At 39.9% G+C, this 24380-nt stretch overlaps 1 protein-coding gene across 2 annotated transcripts; it reads right to left on the bottom strand.

Annotated features, from left to right (window-relative positions):
* Positions 1 to 498: 498 nt before the first annotated feature.
* On the bottom strand, positions 499 to 23718 carry LOC100566393 (SUN domain-containing protein 3). 2 transcript variants are annotated; one of them, XM_062971834.1, is made up of 14 exons: positions 23518 to 23718; positions 19813 to 19994; positions 19125 to 19219; positions 17311 to 17424; positions 12239 to 12323; positions 11443 to 11513; positions 9141 to 9196; positions 8561 to 8601; positions 6896 to 7055; positions 5654 to 5738; positions 3398 to 3513; positions 2585 to 2752; positions 1860 to 1949; positions 499 to 913 (listed from the first exon to the last, which is right to left on the bottom strand). In XM_062971834.1, exons 1-14 carry the CDS (start codon positions 23701 to 23703, stop codon positions 770 to 772), a joined length of 1593 nt encoding a protein of 530 aa, XP_062827904.1. In that variant the 5' UTR covers positions 23704 to 23718; the 3' UTR covers positions 499 to 769. The 2 variants fall into 2 exon arrangements, with proteins under 2 accessions (XP_062827904.1, XP_062827905.1); XM_062971835.1 differs by lacking the exon at positions 23518 to 23718 and adding an exon at positions 22982 to 23200 and having other exon boundaries at positions 19813 to 19993.
* Between the last annotated feature and the right edge of the window lie 662 nt (positions 23719 to 24380).

A 24380-nucleotide genomic window follows, 5' to 3' on the forward strand; every position in this document is an offset into this window, starting at 1 on the left:
AATAACTATTTTAACCAAGGCTCTAATGCACAACTTTCCAAGCTGTGTGTTGCCTCTAGTTCCTATGTGTGTCATGTGAAAAATGCTTGCCCACTCCACCCCCACAAACAAAGGCTGGTTCTGATCAAGTGTAAGTCTGTTATAACAATGATGTTTGTGCTGAACTCCATGGAGCGGCTATAAAGAAAACTACACAAGAATCAACTATAGGACATAAAAAGTGTAAAAAAAATCCAAACCTCATTTAAAAACTACTATATAGTATTAAATTCTTATAAGGGGTTGGTTTAACCTTCACTTTGCCAGTAAAACTGAATTACCATGTTGCAAAAGGATGCATGTCTAAAATTCGTGTCACCAACATGAAAGGTTTGGAAATGCTGCTCTGATGTATTGTGCATTTGCCACTACATACTTTGGTCCAGAGAGAAATGTTTATTGGAAGCATGCCTTCTTCCAGTGGACTGGCTAGAACCAAAAATATCCAAACAACTAAAGTCAGTTTGCCAGTATGCTTGCTTTGCATTGATGGAAATTTTATTGTCTTCATCCGTATTTCTCAAGCAGACCACAGAGGAAGTTTGTGCACAGTCAGAACATACTGACATCAAGGGATCTTGACGTAATCATACATTTTCTCCCTCCATGTTTCCCTTTCCCACCCTCCCCTAGGAAAAAAAATCAGAGCAAATTTTGTGGGTTCTTCACACTTTGCTCAGTACAATGAGTGTTCACATTCCTGTTTTCCTTTATTCGTCTTCCAAGATCTTCACTTTTGGCCTTTCTCTGAAGGGACTGAATTTCCAGACATGTTCCCATGCACTCTGACCCGATAAATGCAGGTAAATTCCGCATTGCCCCAGTTACTTTGCACCTTGAATTTCATACAAAGAAATTGCTTTGCAGCTTCCTTCTGAAATACAGAGAGGGCAAAGAGAGACCAAATAAAATAGAAGCTTGCACCACTTTATGAGTACAGTACAGTCATCCTACATTTGCAGTTTTGACTTTTGCAGATTTGATTATTTTTTGTGGAGGACCCAAAGCAGTAGTTCTAAATCTTTAGCCCTTCAAGTGTTTTCGACTTCAACTCCCAGAAATCCCAGCCATCTTACCAGCTGTTAGGAATTGTGGGAGCTGAAGCTCAAAACACCTGGAGGACCAAAGGTTGGGAACCATTGACCTAGAGGTTTCTAGAGAGAACATCTCTCAAGGAATCTCTTGGTCCTCCAAATGTGATTCTGTGATCAGCTTCCAATGGAAATCAATGATAGAGTTGTGTTGGAAAAACTAATCCCACTTTATAACTGTCATGATATTATGTGGAAATCAACAATTTGTAGTTTGGTGAGACACTATAGCTTTCTAGCCAGGAATTCTAAATACCTTTTTCTACAATGAATCCATAACATCTGATATGGAATCATGGTGCCATAATATGAAAAGCATCCTGTTGTCATTTAACATTGTTTGCACTGCTACTTAAGTACAGAAATGAATAAATTATGGATTTGAGATGCCCCAAGTTATGTAATTATGTAGATCCCCATGATCCTCCAGAGCAATTATATGGTATTCTTTGGCTGAAAGCCTAAGATATTGTTGATTTCAATTGCAAAAAGTACAATATCAGATTATGCAAAAATTATGCAAAGATTCCTAGAACAGATTCCTCACATTATATGTTGGCCTACTGTGTAGCTATTTTTATGAAGTATGAAAGGAACCTAGGATTGCCCCTTAGCTGTTCAAAGAGCAATATCTATCGGAAAACCTGTTTAGCACCCCTTTTAGGCCAGCCCATTGGTGTCCAGGGTTTTTTCAACCACGCTTCCCCACTGATCCCATTTTCAGGGTACCTGCAGCTGGAATGTCTGGATCGTTTCCTTCTCTATATCATACATGAATGTTCCTAACAAAGTTTCTTCATTGATTTCATCATCTATCCCCTGGAAGTGAAAAAGAGAATTGGCAGAAATCAATGGCAGATCATTGATACTTCTATGAAGAAGACCAGAACACTGCTTAAGAGCAACATAGGAAACTGTGCTTTCCTAAGTCAGCTCAGGGGTCAATTCAGAATCAGACAGGGTTGGTGGCAGCCTTGGATCTAGCAGGAGATGGTCAAGGAAACTGGATCAAGGAAACTGGAAGTGAGTAAAGAGAGTGGCTGTCGTCTGGGAAGCAGGCAAGTAGGAAGACAGAAACACCAAAGACACCTTGTCAGAGCCAAGAAGGAGAGAGAAAAGTCTAGGGATATCCCAAATAAAGCCTGGTGGGTTGTATTTATAATTAAATGAAGAAGAGGAAAATATATTATTTGGAACTGCTGCACTTGAGAGGACATTATTGCTTTTTGTAACCCCATACAGCAGGATCCTCCTAGGACATTGAGAGTCCCTGTCCAAGACCTGGCAGATAGTTTAGTCTATGCCAACCCTCACCTCCTTGGCTTGTGGGGCAATGAGTACTCTGAGTTGGCATCAGAAGAACTGCCAATCAAGTCTTCCCTTCCTTTAAATTATAGTTCTCTGGCTATACCTCAGAGGAACAGGTAAATGCTAAGTCGGACGTCAATACTCACATAAACTGAGAAGTCCTTCAAGGCGCTGGTGACTCCTTTTACAGGAGAGACAGCCCTGGGGATATGCTGTACTGTGACTGCAGTTGGAAAGATTCTTTCAGGCAGTTTTATGACCACTTGGCCCTCACTTCCATGGAATGCCCAACAGTTTCCTGGGTAAACATCTGGCTAAACACAGGAAGCAACTTAAGTGAATAAAATACAATCTCATAACACACATGTTCAACATATATGACTTGACTTCTCAGAGTGAGCACAGAAGTCTGCTGGGAATTTCCAGAGTTTGGATACTGGAGAGTGGTGGTTCCACCTAACAAGTGGGTTTGCTCTGGGTTTTAGTCTGATTTTTAAAGGAGCTATCCAGGGTCCCAATTTGTTTAAGAGTAACCATCACCTCTTTGGGTTTTTCCACATTAGTGGTTCTCAGTCTGTGGATCCCCAGGTATTTTGGCCTACAATTCTCAGAAATCCCAGCCAGTTTACCAGCTGTTAGAATTTCTGGGAGTTGAAGACCAAAACATCTGGGGACCCACAGGTTGAGAACCACTGCTCTCCACAGAATGCAGAGCAGGAGAGATTGGCTTGTTCTTGTCCTCTGACAGAATAATTTCTTGAGCTAACACTCCTCCTTCATACTAAATCAAAAGAAGGAGAAGGGTCCAAGGACAAACAATAACTGAGTGAAGGTTTTTGTCCAACCTTATCATCTTGCAATGCCACCTATGAAAATTGGCATGATGGCATATATTTAATGTTCTAAAATATTGTTCTAAAGTTGCTTCTTTTTTTTTTTACCATCAATAAAAACAGTACCTGTAGAATCGTTTCAGGGGGTTTGGCTGTAGAAATGAAGAAGTATTTATACCAACAGCTCTTTGCATTCTCAGGCTCATAGCTCTTTGAAGTCCTGCTGTGATCAATAGTGGCTCCTAGAGATTTATTTTAGGAAGGAACGAAAGAAAGAGATTAAAAGAAAGTGCTAACTCCATTCATTGGTAAGGCATAAGGAAGTTTTTCATCAGTTTGATCCATTGCTCCCCTTATCACTGCCCATATTACTATCTGTCTATCATTATGCATGTTAAGTCAGCATCTCAAGAAGCTCGTAAAGAAGACAGTTTCTTTCTTCTGGAGGCAAACAATAGCTGGGGAATTCTCTCAGATTAATATGTTTTTTTTATTTTCAATCTACATATTCATCAAAACAATGAAAAAAATCTACATACATGTATATATGCATGAACCAATACAATACTTCCTAACAACTGTACAATATTTGTATTTGGTTATGCTCTTCCCTCTTCCTACCCCTCTCAGTTTAGTGATTTCCTGTCCCTTAAGTTGGAGACATTCATATATAATTCTGTTCTTCCTTCCTATGACATTGTTTTTCTATTCTTTCTTCTGGCCTGATATTTATTATTTATAAATTCCCTGCACTGATTCTAACAGGTTAAATTACTGTATGAAGCCTTGTTTTTTAAAAAACCTTTCCTTCTTTCTTTTTTTAATACAAAGTTTATAAATTGTTCCCGGTCCTTGATAAAGTTTTTTGTATTTTTTTCTTTATTCATCATTGCTAATTTGTCAATTCTTCTATTGTTGGGAGGTCTGTCTTCTTCCAGAACTGTGTGTATACTAATTCTTCCTGCTATTATCATTGCAGTTTAATGATTTCTTGTTTGTTTATTTGACATTCCCAATAAAAATAATTTGGTCTCCAATTGTATCTTTGATTTTAAAAATTTTTGCAGTGTTTTTCATACCTTGCCCCAGAATTCTCGTTTTTTTTACAAGACCACCACACATGAAAGAAAGTTCCTTCGTGTTCTTTACATTTCCAGCACTTGCTGTTTCTTCCCTTATACATTTTAGCTAGTTTTGCTGTGGTGTGCGTGGCTTCCCCCCATAGACTGTGTGGCAACATGGGAGCTCTTCCGTGTTACCCTGACGGCAGCATGCGCCGGCTCCACCCTGCTTCACCCATCGAACCAGCACAGCATCATGTGATGGGAGACGGCCGGCTTCGTGAGAAGCCTGAGCTAAAATCGGCGTTGAGCGCCAATTTAGCTCAATGTGATGAGGCCATTAGTCTAATACTAAAACAATGGTTGTGCTCAGAGATCCAGTAATGTAGCAGCACATTGTCCCAGCCACTGGATGCCTGCAGTGGCTTCTTATGGCTCTTCTTGATTTGTTTTCTTGTTATCAGGGGCCCTATTGGTTAATGAACTACATGTTACAGAGGGTGCATCTACACTGCAGAATGAATGTAATTCAACATCACTTTAACTGTCATAGTTGAATGCTATGGCATACTAGGATTTGTAGTTTTGTGAGGCACCAGCATTCTTTGACAGAAAAAAAAACTAAAGACATTGTAAAATTAGAACTCTTGTGACCCCATAGCACTGAACCATGGCATTTAAAGTGGTGTCGAACTGCATTAATTCTACAGTGCAGATGTACTCTAATTCTCCCAGCCATTTTTGCAATCCAAATTTCTCTGTCTTGGCTTCCTTCTACTTTTTCTTTAGGGAAAAAAGGCTAAAAAGTGAGGAAAAGCCAGAAAGCAGAGGAATCATGAAACACGTTCTTCCCTCTTACTGATTTTCTTCTTCTCTCCTCTAGCCCTTGTGACAGTATTATAAAACAACTCTTATAACATATTTATACAAAAAAATAAGACGTCAATATGGTTTGAACCACCCAAAATAACTTCTACCATAGTCTTATGTGTTCACTCAAAAGCATGTTCTGCCAGAAGTTGAGGTTTGGATAGCTCTTCAGATGTTGGACTGCAACTCCCATCATCACTAGACCTCCTAGGCAACTGTGAAGCATGATAGGAAGTGTGGTTCAGCAACTTCCTGACAGCAAGAGCTGTTCTGCTGTGGAATATGCTGCCTCAGGGGATGGTTGAGTCTGCTTCTTGGGAATATTTGAAGAATCACCCATTTCCCAGGCTTGTTCTAAGTGCATACTTAGAATAGTTACCTTACTGGGCTTGCTAAACTAAAAAAAGGAAGAAAAAATTAATTCAAATAAAAGTATACAGTCAACCATTACCTATTGTTTTTTGAGCCCAATCTGGCATTTGTACATGATCCTCATATGTCTTCCTAAAAGCTTGATTAATCATTTCAAGCACTTGCTGTAAAGAAACGGAAAACCCATCAGCTTAGTCCAAAGGCATGATTATTCCAAATACCAATGACATCCATTCTGTAATGTAAATTATAACTGAACCTCGGACTGTAGAAATCAGTGCCAGCTAGATCCTACCATTGCTCTGTTTTTTACAAAGTGTGCTGTCATTTGGTCTGGTTCAGAAAAGAGCTTCTTAAGCGAGAATGCATTTTTCATGGATTGGTCATCACAGTTTTGAAGCTATGTCATAACTGTTAGGAGAACCTGAGTACTCCAAACCTTTGCTTCATAAATGTAAGATACAGGAACATGACAGGATGTCTCATCTGCACTAATATATAATGCAGTGTAGCAATTGCATTAGCCCTGTGTGTCCATACAACACACACAGGCTAAATCAATTGAACCCAGGGTAAATCACTTAATCTGGTTAAAAGAACACTGGTAAAGGTTCAAATCCTGAAAATCTTCAACATTACCAGAGAGTCACCTTTGAGGACCGAAGAGATTCCTAGAAAGATTCTTTCTAGATATTTCTAAATCCTCTGGTGGTTTGAATCAAATCTGTGAATAATTATATCCACAAAAGTGAAATCTGCAAATATTGAGAGCCAACTGTAATGCCCAGGATCTTTTGCATTAACCAAGGGTTTTTCAATTTAGAAAAAAAATATATTCTGAGGTTACAATATGTGAAAACCATTGATCTTGATTAATGAATGTCAGTGGTTTGAAAACTTCAAGCATTACTATTAAGGACATTATGTTAGGGCATGGGAACAAACCTAGTTCTACCTTTTTGGGGTTTTCAGACAGAGAGGGTATCTCCCAATACAAGCATGTAGCCAGGGGGTGGGGGGTGGGGGTGGGGTTGAGGGGCTTCAGCCCCCCCCCCCCAATTCTCAGAGTGGTCCGCGAGGAGGCCTTACATTTATTATTTAAACTGTTATGTTTATTCATATCATGATCTGATTACCATGCTCAATATATCCCATATGCATGGGGAGTATTGGGATAACGATACAAAAGGTTTGCGAGGGTAGATCCTCCCCCACCCAGACTCAGCCCCCGACTCAAAATCCTGGCTACGGGCCTGTCCCAGTATAAAACATAAATTAACAAAGTACAGATAACTCTAAGGGTCATTTTACAGTTTCCTACATCTTTGTTCTCTCCTGGGATGTCATTTTCCTTGAGGATTTGTTTTATAGAATTCGGGATGCCTTTCTGGATGCTCTTCATTTCAGCTTGCAGATGTGCTGTCCGATTTTTAATTACTGGGATTTCCTGAATTTGCTCTTGAAGGCCATTTTGAGACTTCCTTGGAATGAGGAAAAAGGAAACAGTAGGATTAGAAATTCGTCCTTTGGCAAAACTACGCTGCAACCTGCAGTGATACTGTCACAGAAAAAAATCAGCAAATATTTGTGAATTACCTCAGATTGAAACTAAACAATCTGACACATATAATTTACAATGCCAAATATTGTCTAGTTGAGTCCCCTCTGGGGTGGGAAAGGCGGAATAGAAATGAAGTAAACAAACAATCAAACATATAGTTTTCAGAGGTGTGCTCCCTCGAGTGACAAAATTTAATTTTCCCAAGTTACTAGAAATTAAGACATATATCTTGCACTTGTTAGATCCCAGTGCCCATTAAGACACAAGGAATTATTGTTGTTGTTGTTTATTTATACCCAACCTTTTCTCTCCACAAGGAGACTCAAAGCAGCACCACACTATTTAAATCAAGAAGTATAGCACCCAAGGCTGGCCAAGTTATTTCTGAATTTTTTTCCTTCGTGTATCGTTTTGTTTCGACGGTTGGTTTACACAAAACGAATGGTGACATTTTTGTAAGAATCGAGGGAACGACACAAAAATGAAAACCTCAGCTATTGTGCTTGCTTTTGTTTTCTTTTCATACTGACAGAGGGCTGCTGCTTTCCCACTATAGCTGATGGGTGTTCATAATAATATTAATATAAATAACGATAGTTACTCTGGCACTCTAAGCTGAGTCTGAAAGAGGAGTTCCTCCCAATTCCATCCGATGTGTATTAATGGGTCTTGATGATAATATTTATATTAATATTGAGAACAGAAGTTATTCTGGCACCCTAAGCAGAGTCTGGGAGAGCAGCTCCTCCCAATTCCATCCGATGTGTATTAATTGTCTTGATTATAATATTTATATTAATATTGAGAACAGAAGTTATTCTGGCACCCTAAGCCGAGTCTGGGAGGGCAGTTCCTCCCAAATCCATTCGATGTGGATCGATGGGTCTTGATGGTAATATTTACATTAATGTTAAGAACAACAGTTATTCTGGCATCCTAAGCCAAGTCTGGGAGGGCAGTGCCTCCCAATTACATCCGATGTGGATCAATGGGTCTTGATAATAAGAATAATATTAATAAAAATAGTGCTCTGGGGAAGACCCAAATGTTTTAAAAGTTGGTGGGCTAAAGGGGGTCGAAATGCCATCCATGTGTGGCGATTTTCACCCCTCTGGCCTGAAAAAAGAGCTGGGGGGAGGGGGGGAGGGAGTCTTGGAAGCCCTCCCATTGCAGCCAATGTTAAAAAAAAATTGTTTTTTTCATAAGCCAGACAAAAATTCGCGTCATATAGGTGGCCCATTTTTGTTAGTGGGACATAAATATGAAAATGAGATGACATGAATGAAACTACACAAAATGAACAGCAATTCTATATGAATGCACACCTCTAATAAATAGTATACACCCATAATGTCTTTTTCATGAAGTAGTAATGCCTAGCCTAGAGTAAGCAGGATTTAAGTAGAGTCTTTAAAACCCTCTTACCATAATGATTTCAGCTCACTTTCATACCGTAGCGCCAGCTCCTATCAGAGGGAAAACAAGCACATAGATATCAATATTAACAAGATATGGGAACCTTTAAGGGCAAGCGATTCTCATCTCTTGAGGTAGGAATGCCGTTCATAGTATAAACAGACTAGACTTTAGATTTGTCTCCTTCCAAAGTGGGTGAGGATGGGGGAAAGAGAGCAGGAAGCAAGGAGAGAATGTGTATATACGTATGCGCCTTCAAGTCCCCTATCCACTTAAGGCAACCCAATGAGTTCATTGGGATTTCTTAGGCAAGGAATACGCATCAGTAGAGGTTTTGCCAATTTCTTCCTCCAAAATATAGCCTACAGTGCCTCGTATTTATTGGCAGTCTCTTATCTGTGTGCTAAGCAGTGGTTCTCTACCTGTGGGAACACAGGTGTTTGACCTACAACTCCCAGAAATCCCAGCCAGTTTACCAGCTGTTGAGATTTATGGGAGTTGAAGGCCAAAACATTTGGGACCCACAAGTTGAGAACCACTGTGCTAAAGAATCTTTCAGAGTTTTTCCCTAGCCCAGAAAGGTGCTCACCTGTGATGAGAAACCATCTGTTAATTTTAGGTATTGACAGTAGCAATAAATGGTACCTGTAGGAGATAAGAAAACAATGCTTGTTAATCATTAATAACCATTATCACAGTGGGACAAAAGGTTTTTACTGCAAGGGATTTTTTTTTTGCAGTTTCTAGCATTACTTACCTACCTCTGATTAAACCTGCAGGATTTTGACAAATAATTTTGTTGTTTGTGCCTTCAAGGTGACTCCAGTTTATGCCAATCCTATCATGGGTTTGTTCAGAGAGGATTTCCTATTGCCCTTATCTGAGGCTGAAGAAATATGACTCGTCCAAAGTCACCCAGCGGATTTTTGTGCTTGAATAGAGATTGGAATCCTTGACCTCCGAGAGCCCAGCACTGAAACCACTACACCAGAGCTTTATTATGCATCATGACACGTTAGTGTGTTGGCTGTAGTGCATAGGGGTGCTGTGTAAATTTAATGAGAAACCTCAATATGAAATAAGCAATAAAATATTTTTAACAAAAAATAAAAGATTTTCATGAGATAGTGTTGTGGTTCAGCCAGATGAAGACGAGGGGATTGGGGTTTCAGGACCTGGGAGAGTGCTAGATGGTTCTGTAGATGAGGAAAAGGAGGGGGTTTTGGAGCAAGATGCTGTCTCTGAGATGGAAGTTGAAAGTGGAACTATTTTGGAATCCAAAAGGCAGCAAGAGCACCTTTCACCCACAAGGAGTGTAGCAACCCATGATAACATTAGCTCATCCATGGGAGCAGCTGGCTTAGACAGAAATACTAGGCTGCTTCTGAGGTTGAAGAAATTCAAGTGCAGGAAATCGGAAAGGATCCATGAGGAAGAAGTGCAGAAGCAGGCACCTCAAGGTCAAATAAATACTTTTTGTAGTCCTTAAATCACAGAGAGTTCTGTTGGGATTTTAGATCAGGCAACGTTGCTATCAAAAAGAACTCTAGTCTCATTCCCAGTTCATGCCTTAGTTCAAAACCCAAGATTCATATCATGTTTTGATTCTGTTTTATGGATATACCTTTGGATTCATGCTCATGTTTTGCTTCGTTTTATGGATTTATTTTGGAATTAATGTTCATGTTTTAATCCTTGTTTCCTAGATTTGCTCTCATGTTGGATTCTGGGGATTCCTGTTCCTTGTCTCTGAAACAGCTTTGAGCTGTTTGGATTATTATCTTCGGATTGTTTTCCTATTAACAGTTTGGTCTGTTCTATTGCTTGTGGGACTTGTTTCCTTTATTAACTCTTGGATTTTACCTTTCCAATTTCTTATGGTGTTTTTCCCATTTTATATATGTTTTTATCAATAAACTGTTTTACTATTACGTCTGGATTCTTGGTTGGTGCTAAGAGCAAGGTGAACACTTGCTGAGGTGCAACAGATATGTTATGTGCCCAGACATTTTGTTATTGCAATTTCTGTTTGTGTCTCTATGTCTTATAAGGGGTTGGTTAAACCTTTGTTTTACTAGTAAATTATGCATGTCCAAAATGTATATCACCAACATAAAATGCTTGGAAGGCTCTGCACGAAAAGAGCGAAAAGGGGAGCCAGGAAGACAGTTCCATCTTGTCTCTTTTGCCATCAGTTGGGGGCCCTCCCCCAGTAACATGCTATGCTAATAATAATTATATTATATATATAATATTTATTATATATTTTATATAATATACAATATAATATAATATACAGTAATATATAATATAATATACTGTATATACATATAATATTTATAATAATATTATAATGTAATAAAATACTAATAATAATTCAATACAATAATATTAATTATATATTTATATTACATGTAATATTAATATTGTGTAGTGATATAGTACAATATAGTAATTTAATGCTAATATTGTGCTATGCTAATAATATAATATATTGTATGTACATATAATTTGTAAGCTGCTCTGAGTCCCCTTTGGGGTGAGAAGGGCAGGATATAAATGTAGTAAATAATAAATAAATAAACCAATACTTACTCACAAGCACTTCAAAATAGGTCAGGTTGTCAGAGTGAAACAAGATATGACTGAGCAGGGATTTGAACCTTAGGTCCCTTCTACACTGCCATCTAATCCAGATTATCAAAACAGAACATCCACATTATCTGCTTTGAACTGGATTATATGAGTCTGCACTGCCATATAATCCAATTCAAAGCAGATAATTTGGATTTTATATATCAGCGTAGAAGGGGCCGTGGAATTAATCATATAGGTGAGTGAATGAACCAGTAGACACTTGAATGGGTCACTCTTGAATTATGAACACTCACCACAAACGACCGGAACTGCTATTATCAGGAACCTTGAAACTTTTACAAAGTTTGCCATGGTGAATTGGTCTCTGTAGAGGAAACAAAGCAGTGTTGTCATTAAACAGAAACAGATAGACGTCTTGGAAACCAACTATGGAAGGAGTCCTCACAAAAGTGTAAGACATTTTCTGACATCTCTTGAAGAATGATATTGGACCAAAGATGGAAGAAACAAGTGCTAACATTTTCAGTCATTCATTAGATTTTACATAAGCTCCTCTGCCTTCATCTCTGTCCCTCCCCACCCTTTTCTTTGTCTGGCATAAGATAATGTAGCATGTGACATCATTGGCCCATATAAGAAAAATCTTCGAGTGCTATATTACACAAAGGTATTTCCTAGTTCTGCCTAGAAATGAACCTGGGACTTTCTAAATGCAAAGCCTTGTGTAGAGCTTTACTACTGAAGATCCAAAGTCCCTCACAAATCTTGTTGACATGGCTTTGCAAGGTAGCCGTTTCTTGTTTCAATCAAACAGAATATGGGAAAGTTATTTTGTTAGACTAAAGAACATGGGAAAGCTATTTTATTGAACTAAAGTTCACCAAATCTCTTAGCCAGCATGTCCTGTAGTTATGATGTTTTAGGACTATGGGAATTGTAGTTTTTGACAAAAAAAAAAAAAGATAAAGAGGTGGATTTTTTTTTCAAGGCATGAAGAAATCTCCAAAATTGTATTTTTGACCAGTAGGGGTTCTGAGATGAATGCTATTGAAAAAGCAAGATACTTTCATGGATCTCACACATACTTACATTGTGCAGATGCAGGTGTGTAAAAGATATTTTGGGATGCAGAAAATCACCATTAGCAATAGGCAAGGAATGTTGCATATGGTTTCTGGAAATGAAAATGAAATCACAAAGCATTTAAAAGCCCAGACTAGATGAGATGTATTAAATAATGCCAGCAATCCCGCAAGGCCAGTTAGTATGATTATTTCTCATATTTAAGATAGTTGATCCAGGAAAGAGCAACCTCAGACCTGAAAACATAGGACTCTGAGGCTGGATCTACACTGCCATATAATCCCGTTTTTGAATCCAGATTATCTGCTTTGAACTGGATTATACGAGTCTACACTACGATGAAATCCTGATCAAAACAGATAATTGGATTCAGAAACTGAGTTATATAGCAGTGTAGATGGGTCCCCAGATTCACAGTTACAGAGTTCATAGAATCATAGAATCATAGAATAGTAGAGTTGGAAGAGACCACATGGGCCATCCAGTCCAACCCCCTGCTAAGAAGCAGGAAATCGCATTCAAAGCACCCCCGACAGATGGCCATCCAGCCTCTGCTTAAAAGCCTCCAAAGAAGGAGCCTCCACCACGGCCCCGGGGAGAGAGTTCCACTGTCGAACAGCCCTCACAGTTAGGAAGTTCTTCCTGATGTTCAGGTGGAATCTCCTTTCCTGTAGTTTGAAGCCATTGTTCCGTGTCCTAGTCTGCAGGGCAGCAGAAAACAAGCTTGCTCCCTCCTCCCTTTGACTTCCCTTCACGTATTTGTACATGGCTATCATGTCTCCTCTCAGCCTTCTCTTCTGCAGGCTAAACATGCCCAGCTCTTTAAGCCGCTCCTCATAGGGCTTGTTCTCCAGACCCTTAATCATTTTAGTCGCCCTCCTCTGGACGCTTTCCAGCTTGTCAACATCTCCCTTCAACTGTGGTGCCCAAAATTGGACACAGTATTCCAGGTGTGGTCTGACCAAGGCAGAATAGAGGGGGAGCATAACTTCCCTGGATCTAGACGCTATTCCCCTATTGATGCAGGCCAGAATCCCATTGGCTTTTTTACCAGCCGCATCACATTGTTGGCTCATGTTTAACTTGTTGTCCACAAGGACTCCAAGGTCTTTTTCGCACACACTGCTGTCAAGCCAGGCGTCCCCCATTCTGTATCTTTGATTTCCATTTTTTCTGCCGAAGTGAAGTATCTTGCATTTGTCCCTGTTGAACTTCATTTTGTTAGTTTCGGCCCATCTCTCTAGTCTGTCAAGATCGTTTTGAATTCTGTTCCTGTCTTCTGGAGTGTTAGCTATCCCTCCCAGTTTTGTGTCGTCTGCAAACTTGATGATCGTGCCTTCTAACCCTTCGTCTAAGTCGTTAATAAAGATGTTGAACAGAACTGGGCCCAGGACGGAGCCCTGCGGCACTCCACTTGTCACTTCTTTCCATGATGAAGACGACGCATTGGTGAGCACCCTTTGGGTTCGTTCGCTTAGCCAATTACAGATCCACCTAACCGTAGTTTTGTCTAGCCCACATTTTACTAGTTTGTTTGCCAGAAGGTCGTGGGGGACTTTGTCGAAGGCCTTACTGAAATCCAGGTACGCTACATCCACGGCATTCCCTGTATCAACCCAACTCGTAACTCTATCGAAAAAAGAGATCAGATTATTCTGGCATGACTTGTTTTTGGTAAATCCGTGTTGACTATTAGCAATGACCGCATTTGTTTCTAAGTGTTCGCAGACCACTTCCTTAATGATCTTTTCCAGAATTTTGCCTGGTATTGATGTGAGGCTGACCGGACGGTAATTGTTTGTGTCGTTCTTTTTTCCCTTCTTGAAGATAGGGACCACATTCGCCCTCCTCCAATCTGCTGGGACTTCTCCCGTTCTCCAAGAACTCTCGAAGATAATTGCCAGTGGTTCTGAAATAACTTCCGCTAGTTCCTTCAGTACTCTTGGATGTAGCTGGTCTGGCCCTGGGGACTTGAATTCGTTTAGAGTGGCCAGGTGTTCCTGGACAACTTGTTTCCCTATTTGGGGTTGGATTTCCCCCAATCCTTCGTCCATTCCATGTTACTGAGGTTGAAGATGGCTTTCTTTTTGTGAGAAGACCGAGGCAAATAAGGCATTAAGTAGTTCTGCCTTTTCCCTGTCCCGTCGCCATCACCCCATCTTCTCCTTGCAATGGCCCTATCGCCTCCTTTTTCTTCCTTTTTCTACCAACGTAAGCAAAAAAGCCTTTTTTGTTGTTTTTTATGTCCCTGGCAAGCCTGAGCTCATTTTGTGCTTTAGCCTTGCGAACCTTTTCCCTACAGGTGTTGGCTATACGTTTGAATTCTTCTTTGGTGATTTCTCCCCTTTTCCACTTCTTGTGCATGTCACTTTTGAGCTTTAGCTCAGTTAGAAGTTCTTTGGACATCCATTCTGGCTTCTTTGCACTTGTCTTATTTTTCTTCTTTGTTGGCACTGTTTGCATTTGCGCCTTGAGTGTTTCACTTTTGAAAAACTCCCATCCATCCTTAACTCCCTTGTTTTTTTATATCGGCGTCCATGGAATGCCGCTTAGTAATTCCTTCATTTTTTGGAAGTCAGCTCTCTTAAAGTCCAGAAAGCGTGTTTGACTTGTCTTAGTTTCAGCATTAATTTGTATTGCAAACTGCAGGAGCACATGGTCACTTGCCCCTAAGGATCCAACCACTTCAACTGTATTGATCAGGTCTTCCACATTTGTTAAGATTAGATCAAGAGTTGCTGATCCCCTTGTTGCCTCTTCTACCTTCTGGACCATAAAATTATCTGCAAGGCAAGTGAGGAATTTGTTGGACTTTGTACTCTTGGCTGAGTTTGTTTTCCAGCAGATATCGGGATAATTGAAATCGCCCATGACTACTATATCTCTTCTTTGTGCCTGTTTGGTCAGCTGTTGACAGAAGGCTTCATCAAGTCCTTCATTCTGACTCGGAGGTCTGTAGTAGACACCCACGACAAGATCTTTTTGAGTCCCGGTTCCCTTGATTCTTATCCAGATGCTTTCAAGCTGGTTTCCCGGATTACAGTCTTGCATTTCTTCTGCAACGTAACTGTTTTTGACATATAAAGCTACCCCCCCCCTCCTCTCCCCTTTGTTCTATTTCTGTGAAAGAGGCTATAGCCCTCAATGGTTAAATTCCAGTGATGGGAGTCATCCCACCAGGTTTCACTGCACTATAGTCCATATAGTTCACTGCACTATAGTCCATACCAAAAGAATCATGCAATTCAAATGCTTTGCAAGCAAAGGTCTAAGGACTTTATTATACCTGGCTGTTGAGTCATGACAACTGTGATGTTAAAGCAAATGGAAACATATCACTATTGGAACAATCATGTTCACACCCCACTGCAATTGCACTATACTGCAGCTTTGGTGATGTGAATTCTCATGACCAATCTTCCTACCTACGATCCCCTAATAGGCACATCTGCACTGCGATTTTTCTATTTTGCTGCAACTATACAGTTTTGATAATCCTGAAAAATCTTCATCTGCTTTGCAATATTGGGATTGCAGCAGAAGAAAGCTATTGAAATAGTGACAGAAGAATAGCAGTAGATTTTTCTCTTCAATGAAAAGAGATGATCCAATCATGATTCAAGAGTAAGGAAACTGAAACAGATATGAAGTTGTGTGATAAACCCAAGCAAAGGTGTAATTGCACTTTATTATCAACCTTGTGTGATAAAGACCTAAGATACCTCCTGCCATAGCTCGAAAAATGTATACCAAGTCTGAGTCATGATCCTACATGCCCAAGATTCCCAGTCACCAAGTAAAATTAGTTAATTATATTAATCAGACTATTTAAAAAAACAACCCAGTCAAAATATTGCCACCCAAAGAACTTGAAAAAAATTACCCATCTGGACCATAATTCCCCAAATCCTTCAGTGGTCATGCTAAATCTGTAGTCCAAAAAGATAGATTTTCTGGGGTCTGAGTGCTGTATTGTGAATCCAGAATGGTATAGGATGCAACAAACACAGTTAAAGTGAAATCATAGTGTTGTTATTAAGAAGTGCAAAAAAGTTCATAGTAGCAAATACACCAGCCAATGTAGCATAGTACATTAGCAAAATTTCTGTACAAATTCAGATCTTCATTTCGCAAAGACAGGAAGCTAGATGTTTTTATGAAACCTTCAATAAAGGGAGACATAGACACTAAAAATGCATCCACTCATCTTAAAGGGCATCAATTGGTTATCACAAAACTATAGAATTTGAACAGAAAGTATCCAAATCTTGGAGGAGTAAGTATTGACATTCATCACTATCAGAACTTTTAAAGTGGGTATCCAACACACTGAATCTATTTTGGGATAGGTTGCAGCCCTTGGAGATCTTCTTTAAAGTTCACATTTTAATCCAAAACAAACTGTGATGCAGGGCACATCTACACTGTAGAATGAATGTAGTCTGACACGACTTGAACTGCCACGGATCAATGCTATGATAGATTTATTTATTTATTGGTTAGTCCTCTGACCATATCAATGGTTCAATGCTATGAGATCCTGGGGTTTGGAATTTGGTGAGGCACCAGGACTATTTGCCAGAGAAGGCTAAAGATCTTATAAAACTATAGCTCTCATGATTCCATAGCACTGAGATAAAGTGCTGTCAAATTGCATTCATTCTAGTGTGTAGATGAACCTGTAGATGCCAATTGCTGTAATTGTAATGACTTTAGTGATCAGCTAGTGCATCTCCTCGCTCAGTGTAGACTGAAGTTGCAGCATCATTGAACAATGCCAATCCATCATCTGTCAAATATCAGCAATGATTAAAAGTTGTCCATTTTCTAAAAAACCTCACACACCCAGAAAGTTTCTGTGTTAATGCTGCAATGCGAATAGCCCCCAAAGCTACCAAGCAGAAGATGCTTTACAGCTAGTATGTCCTTTGCTCCATTTTTTAAAGGCAGAAGAAGCAATGGGAAAACACAAATGTCACGTGGACACTTCGCATAAATGCCATGCATTAGGTAAGGGGATCCACAATCAAAGGCATATCTGGAAGGACCACTATTGTTAAAAGGTGTGAGATGCATACTTAACACATTCTTCTGAGATGCTGTGGATGACCTTGACAACAAGGTGCTAGAGCTGGTCTCTCTTGCAATGACCTCTCTGATGAATGCTGTTTGGCATCTGTCTGGTGAATGTCCTGTAAAGAAATGTCATCTCATTATCAGCCAGGCATCACCAGCATCCAAGACTGAATAATTCTGTCTGAAAGTTAAACATACCTTATCAGAGGAATGGGTTGATTCTACTTCTGTTTCCATCTGACTTCTTGTTCTTTTCTCTCTTTATTGTTATAAATTGAATGTTTGTGATCCAAAGTATCTGGATTTGGCCATCAACTTAGGAGATAGGGCTCATCTACATCAGGCAAGTCAGCCTGATATAACTCTGCCTTAGAACAACCCTGGATCCAACACAAATGTGCTTAATCTGGGGCCACTGTTTAAATAGTCACCTACTGGGCTGTCACCTTCCATGTGTCTCCATCGCCACCACTCTTAGCTGGTCATGGAGTTGCGTCTGAGTAAGAGGCCACTGAGGTTGCCTCTGCTGTTGTCCAAAAGGAGCACTTGTGTAACCAGAAAGGATGGTGTGGATCTCCCCTCCTTTTCACTCAGATATCAGCAGAGGCAATTGCAGTGGCTAGGTGCTTGGATGGAGGTACATGACTGACAAAGAGCAGTAGCGGGGCAACATTATACAAGCCATTCCCTTTCCTTGTTGTAATCCCAGTGAAGGGTGAGAGTGATGGCAATGGTTTGCATTTGGATTGCAGATCATTCTGAATCAGAGCCTCACGTAAACTCTGAAGGATCCTCCAAATTGCCTAAAGCATGAGAAAATCAGAGTATAACCAAAGCCTGGAAGATGGAATGCATTGTGAAGACTGCCAACAGTCCATTCACAGTGAGTACTGCGGGCTGGGGATTGGTCTATGTAGATAAACCAATTTGAAGAGAAACGGCACAATAATACAACTCATATGTTTCGTGGGAGATGATGTAAAGGACTGACTGCAAAAGCCAGTGTGGTTTGATCGCTGAACTGTGACTCTGAGAGGCCAGCGTTTGCTAAACTATTTAGTTATGGAAGCCCACTGGGTAAAACCCACTTACTTGAGTAAGTCACTCTCACAGCCTCATCAGACAGTGTGATTTTTAACATCTTAGGATGCTTTCATCCTGTCTGGGGGACGGAGGCCTATGTCGGACATCACATGATGTTGTGTGACTTCCGGCATAGGCTGTGACCCCAACTGGGGTGAAACCGTTGCCAGACACTTCCCTAGCAACATGGGAGGTTTCTCAGGTTGTGTTGCCTCTAATGGAGCCAGCATGGGCTTCCCCGCAATGGCGATGCTTTCCCCATGTGATGGGGAAAGCGTCACCAAGAGGGAGCTGTGAATGGGGTGACAGAGTTGCCCCGTTTCTCCCTCTTTCCTCCCTGGAAGCCTGGTGAAGCGGGATGCTTCACCAGGGCTTTAGGATGAGGTCCTCAATCATCCTCAGAGGAAGGCAGTGGAAAAAAAAACCTCTCTGATGAAATCTTACTAAGAAACATCTTGATAGGTTTACCTTAAGTTAGACTTGATTTGAAGGCACACAACAACAATAACAAGAAATGACTATAAGATTAAATATGCAATGACGTGAAAAGAAGTCAACACATTTGTTAAATCTGTACATGTTGATCTCAGTTATGATTGGTTCCACACATTGTCTTAGTTCAGTATGTCCAAAAAACCCCTAAGCCCTATCTTACAGAGACTATGTCCATTTATCCAAATTCTGTGTCAAGAAGATGGCAAACCAACTGCTTAATATTTTTTTTTCAACTTACCCCCATCTTGCCCCTCTTCATCATCTACAGTCATTTGACTAGATGAAGTCATTGAATTTTTGGTGTAATTGCCAGCAGAGTTGCGCAAGTACCAGCTGGAAGACAAACACAATGGCATATTTGAAAATTTAAAATATGTCCTTTTTTTAAAAAAAAAAAAATGGAAAGGTTTTTCTAAAACTTCACAGAAGTTCAGGAAAGATAGCCTGTCTCCAATCCTCCATGGTTGTTGTAAAGAACAATTATGCTCTTTTAGTTGCTACTCCCTCCATATTTCAGTGGTGTAATTCCAATTTGAGTGGATTTCTAGTAGACTCATTGGAGTACACCTATTGAATCCATAAAATCTGTATGATTATATAGGACAGTTTATTACTCTTAAAATCAATTAATGATTTAAGATAGCTGTTTAGTGAGTGGCAGCCTACTATGACACATGCGTAACCACTTGAAAAAAATTTTTTTATATATATATCTCTATTGTGTAAAGGACTTTACCACAGAGATTTGCCAGACAGAAATCTGAGAAAGGTGAACATAGATACAATTCTTTCCACCTCTTAAAACAATCTTTTCTATACTATGTCATCATCATTGTGAAGGTAAGCATTGGCTCATTGTTCTTCTTATGTTCTTTTTGTCTGTTTCCCAGAAGAGACACACAAAAACTAACACTCAGCCTCTCTACCTTTTTGCCGGGGTACTGCTTGATCCTGATGATCCACTAGGATGATCATCACAAACATCTGGATTATCTTGAAAGGCCTGTTTTCGCTGGTCTGGACTTCTTCGCACAGAACGTTTTCCATTCATTGTTGAAAAGATGAAGTGCGAATTGGCTATATTTTCATAGAAATCTCTTTGGTTCTTCTGTTGGGATTATAGACAACAAAAACCAACATGAAAAAACAGCACACACAAGAAAAGCTTCACTTTCAATAGGCCAGCATCAAGTGATATCCATGGTCTTTCCCATGTATTTCTGCCAGATGTTCAGAAAGTGATGTCATAAAAGAACTCTGTAGTGAGAGAATTATGATGGCTTCATGACATCACAAAAGAAATCCAGTTAGGATTGCGTTGTTTCAGTGCTGTGGTGGTTAGAGTATGGGGGTATGGGTGTGTTGTTTTGTGATATGTGATGTGCTGGGGAAAGTATTTAATTTGACAATAACGTTATTCTATTCTATCCATGTATAACTGCTACATTCCTCCTTGGACTCAATAACACCATCACTACCCACATCAAGGAAAATTTGTGTCATGCATTTCTGGTATAGAATCATTAAAGCATTGTATTGGATTCCAAAGTGTAGGGCAGGAATGTCATGTTTTGTCTCATCCCAACATTCTTGAACAGGTATGTAGAAGCAGTAATATAAAGCATGTGCCTTGTATGTAGAAGGTCACTGCCTTAGTTGAACTTCTTCCTTAGACTGAGAACCTTATTGCACAAAACTGTCATTCCACAGGAGCCACACTATCATAGATTTTTCTTCCTGGGTTATAAATGTCATTTCCTAATTGGTTTTATCATAAAAACATGGAAAAAGTTTATTAAACTTCCAAAATGTCATTGTTGCGGGACATACTGAAGTGCTATAGTTTTTCAATGAATATCTTGTAGAGTCTCAACCAATTCAACATAGTTTGTGGCAGGCGCAAAAACGAAATTTATGGACAATAATAGCAACTTTCAAAGTAAGTGCCCTGAGTCTCCTTTTGGTGAAAAGGACAGGATACAAGTACTGTAATAAATAAATAAATATTAAACTAAAAATAACATTTTCAAAACAGGAACAGAAAATTTTTCAAATTTTGTTACATAGTGGAATGGATACATACTAGGATGAGCACCTTTGAAACAACACCTCTTTTCATACATCAGTTGTCCTGCCCTTGTGCTTTGCTACTCTGCTGCTGAATACGCATGCCCAGTATGGAATACATCTCACCCCTTTAAAACAGTGCATGTGGCTCTTAATTAGGCATGCCACATTATCACTGGATGTCTATATCCAACACCACTGGGGAAATTATACTGTTTAGCTGGTATTGCACCATCTGATACCCACCAGGAATTAACAGCTAGCAATGAAAGGACCAAGGCATTGACATCTCTGGCCGATCCCCTGTTTGGGTATCAACCAGCATGCCAACAACTTAAATCAAGAAACAGCTTCCTAAGATCTACAGAGATATTCGGAAGAACATCTCAGCAAGTGAGAGTCCAAAAGTGGCAGGCAAAAACCCGGAACCTGATCATTGGCTGATACTGGATGAGAAACTCCCTCCTGGGCACACAGAAGGCTAAGTGACTTGAAAGGTGCTGAACAGGCTGTGCTCTGGCACCACGAGATGCAGAGCCAATCTTAAGAAAAGGGGCTTCAACGTGGGGACGAGGACATGCAAGTGTGGAGAAGAGCAAACCACAGACCACTTACTACAATTCAGTCTAAGCCCTGCCACATATACAATGGAGGATCTTCTTACAGCAACACCAGAGGTCTTTGAAGTGACCAGCGTCTGGTCAAACAAAATGTAGCTTAGTGCCAAGTTTTTAACTTTGTTTGTAGTTTTTTATACATTATAGCTGTATTCTCAATTCTGACACGATAAATAAATAAATAAGCTGTGCTGATTTGACAATCTGTGGTCCTGCAATCAAATGTCTGTCTTCATTGCTCCGTTATTTATTTTTATTTTAGAGCAATTTTGGCAATGAAATGACAACAAAAAGGTGTGTGTGTGTGTCGCCCTTTGATGATACTTTCCTACTAGCATGCTGGCACAGAAGCAGAATGGACCCATTGTACCAACACAGACAACAGGAACATTGCAGGATTGTGAGCTATTGGAGGGTTTTGCTGGTCAATAGTAAGGGATTGGTTAATCCAGAGGACAACACAGACCGGCAGTGGGATGCACGCAGCATTGTATTTTAGAGATGCTGTTTCAAAGTTGTTTTGCCTGCATTAAGTGACAAATTGCCATTGTGTGTAGCCTCATGCAATAGTTTTCCTTTTAAAAAGCTTTTTGGAGATTTTTTATTGATAACTCATTCAGAAAAATCTAACAAAAACAAACCTACAAACAAACAAAAAGGCAAGAAAATAAACAAGTCAAAATGCAAAAAACAAAAACAGTATCAAAACATTTTCTTAATATAAAAACATATTATTATTGCATCCACTGAGACATGCGAGAAATCTCCCACAGGATGGTAAAACATCAAACATCTAGGCGTCCCCTGGACAATATCCTTGCAGACAGCCAATTCTCTCAGACCAGAAGTGAATTGTTGTTTCTCAAGTTGCTTCTGACACACACAAAAAAATACATCGACTAGAACACCCCACCTCTAAATATTAACTGCACACAAATTTACAGAACTTAGTCTAAGTGTATGTGTCATGCCACGAGAAGGCAGAACATTACCTGCTGCCCTGCCTCTTTAAGATTCTAAAGGGGTGGAGCTTAGCCTTGGCTCCTGCTAGCCTGAAATGGCAGTTATTTTTGTCAGTTAGATTTTGTCAGTTGGTAAGGCACTGGAAGGAAGTGTAGGAAGCAAAAAGGATCACAGAAATTCACGTCACGTTGGAACTGTATTCAAATTAGATTAAAAGCCATAGACTACAGCAATAGAGAAAGCCATGTCAACATTGCATTGAAGTCATCTCAAAGATGCAAAGAATCCAGTCATAACAAGACTTTATACTCTGTGGCAATATCTATCCAGAACTGCATAGACTTAAAGATTTCTTTCCTCACAAGAGACTTCATAGTGGCAACAAGAGGAAAAGAGATCAATTTTGTCTATTAATAAAATATTTTGTTTCACCAAATACAGTCTCCAATCTGTCCTTCGTGCTATGGTTCCTTCCAGTTCATTAGTTCAGCATGGAGGCAGAACAGTATGACACACTCTGTCCGGTGGTTTTATCTTCTCAACTTTCCACGTTCATTAAAAGAAGAAAAAACATTAATTCATCCTTTCCATATTAGATGGGGAATTCAGATCAAGGCATGGAAGTCTGCTAAGATGCTGCTTGTATGCAGAGCAAAACTGCAGCATCTTTGTGGGAAACTGGAATGTGATCAATTCATAAGCTGTTGTCGACCTCTAGTGGAAATAAGGAAATATTTCTACTGCTATTGGTCTGATGGTTAAATATATTGAAAAAACTTTGTCTTTTACTTCTTTAATTTTATGCTTATACATGCTCCTTCTGTATGCCAAACTCACTGATGTTCCACTCCCTGTTTTCAAACAAAACTTTTCTGTGGTGTAAACCATTGTGAAAATTTTACATTTACATGGCCTGATAGCCACAACAGAGATAAGCTAATACAGCAGAGTTCCAGTTAACCAACTTCCGGTTATCCGACCTACCGTATTATCCGACGTGCTTGCCGGAAGGACGAGACTCTTCCCTTCGGCAAGCACCTGGTTTAGGGAAGCCCATTGCATGTTGCTGCCTAGCAACACTGCTTGGGCTTCTTTAAACCAGGCGCTTGCCAAAGGGAAGAGCCTTTTCCCCTCCGCAAAAACCCGGCACTTTGGTGAAGCCCAGGCCATGTTGCTAGGCAGCAGCACGGCTCGGGCTTCTCTAAACCAGGCGTTTGCCGAAGGGAAGAGGCTCTTCCCCTCTGCAAGCACCCAGATTGCCGGAAGGGATAATAGGGCCCCTCCCTATTATTCTACAATTCTGGTTATCTGACATTTGGCCCTCTCATTTATCTCGGATAACTGGAACTCTACTGTACTTTGATGTTCTTTTTTCCCCTCAAGAATTCCAAATGAATTGATGGGAAAGTCATTGCTTGTGGTATGTACAGACATGCAGCTATTGTCTGTGTTTACGGATTTCACAGATTTTCTCTGTTACTTAATAAAAATCTTAGCATGATAGTGACTACTACATATTTTTGTTATTCTGAATGGTCATTGTTCCAATCTAAAGCACGTTCTTGCTTAGCACAAAAGTACTGTATGTATATCTTGCGTGATTAGATAATTGCGCCACTCATTCATTCACAGAGTTATTAAATTTGTATTCTATTTTCTTCAAAGAAGGGGATTCAAAATGGTTTTTCTTCCCTGACTTCCCAATTCGTTTTCCCTACCCCTATGAGCGGGGCCCCTGGTGGCACAGTGTGTTAAAGCGCTGAGCTGCTGAATTTACGGACCAAAAGGTCCCAGGTTCAAATCCCGGCAGCGAAATGAGCGCCCGCTGTTAGCCCCAGCTTCTGCCA

Source organism: Anolis carolinensis, chromosome 2 (assembly GCF_035594765.1).
Source record: "Anolis carolinensis isolate JA03-04 chromosome 2, rAnoCar3.1.pri, whole genome shotgun sequence".
In the NCBI taxonomy this organism is placed as follows: Eukaryota; Metazoa; Chordata; class Lepidosauria; order Squamata; family Dactyloidae; genus Anolis; species Anolis carolinensis.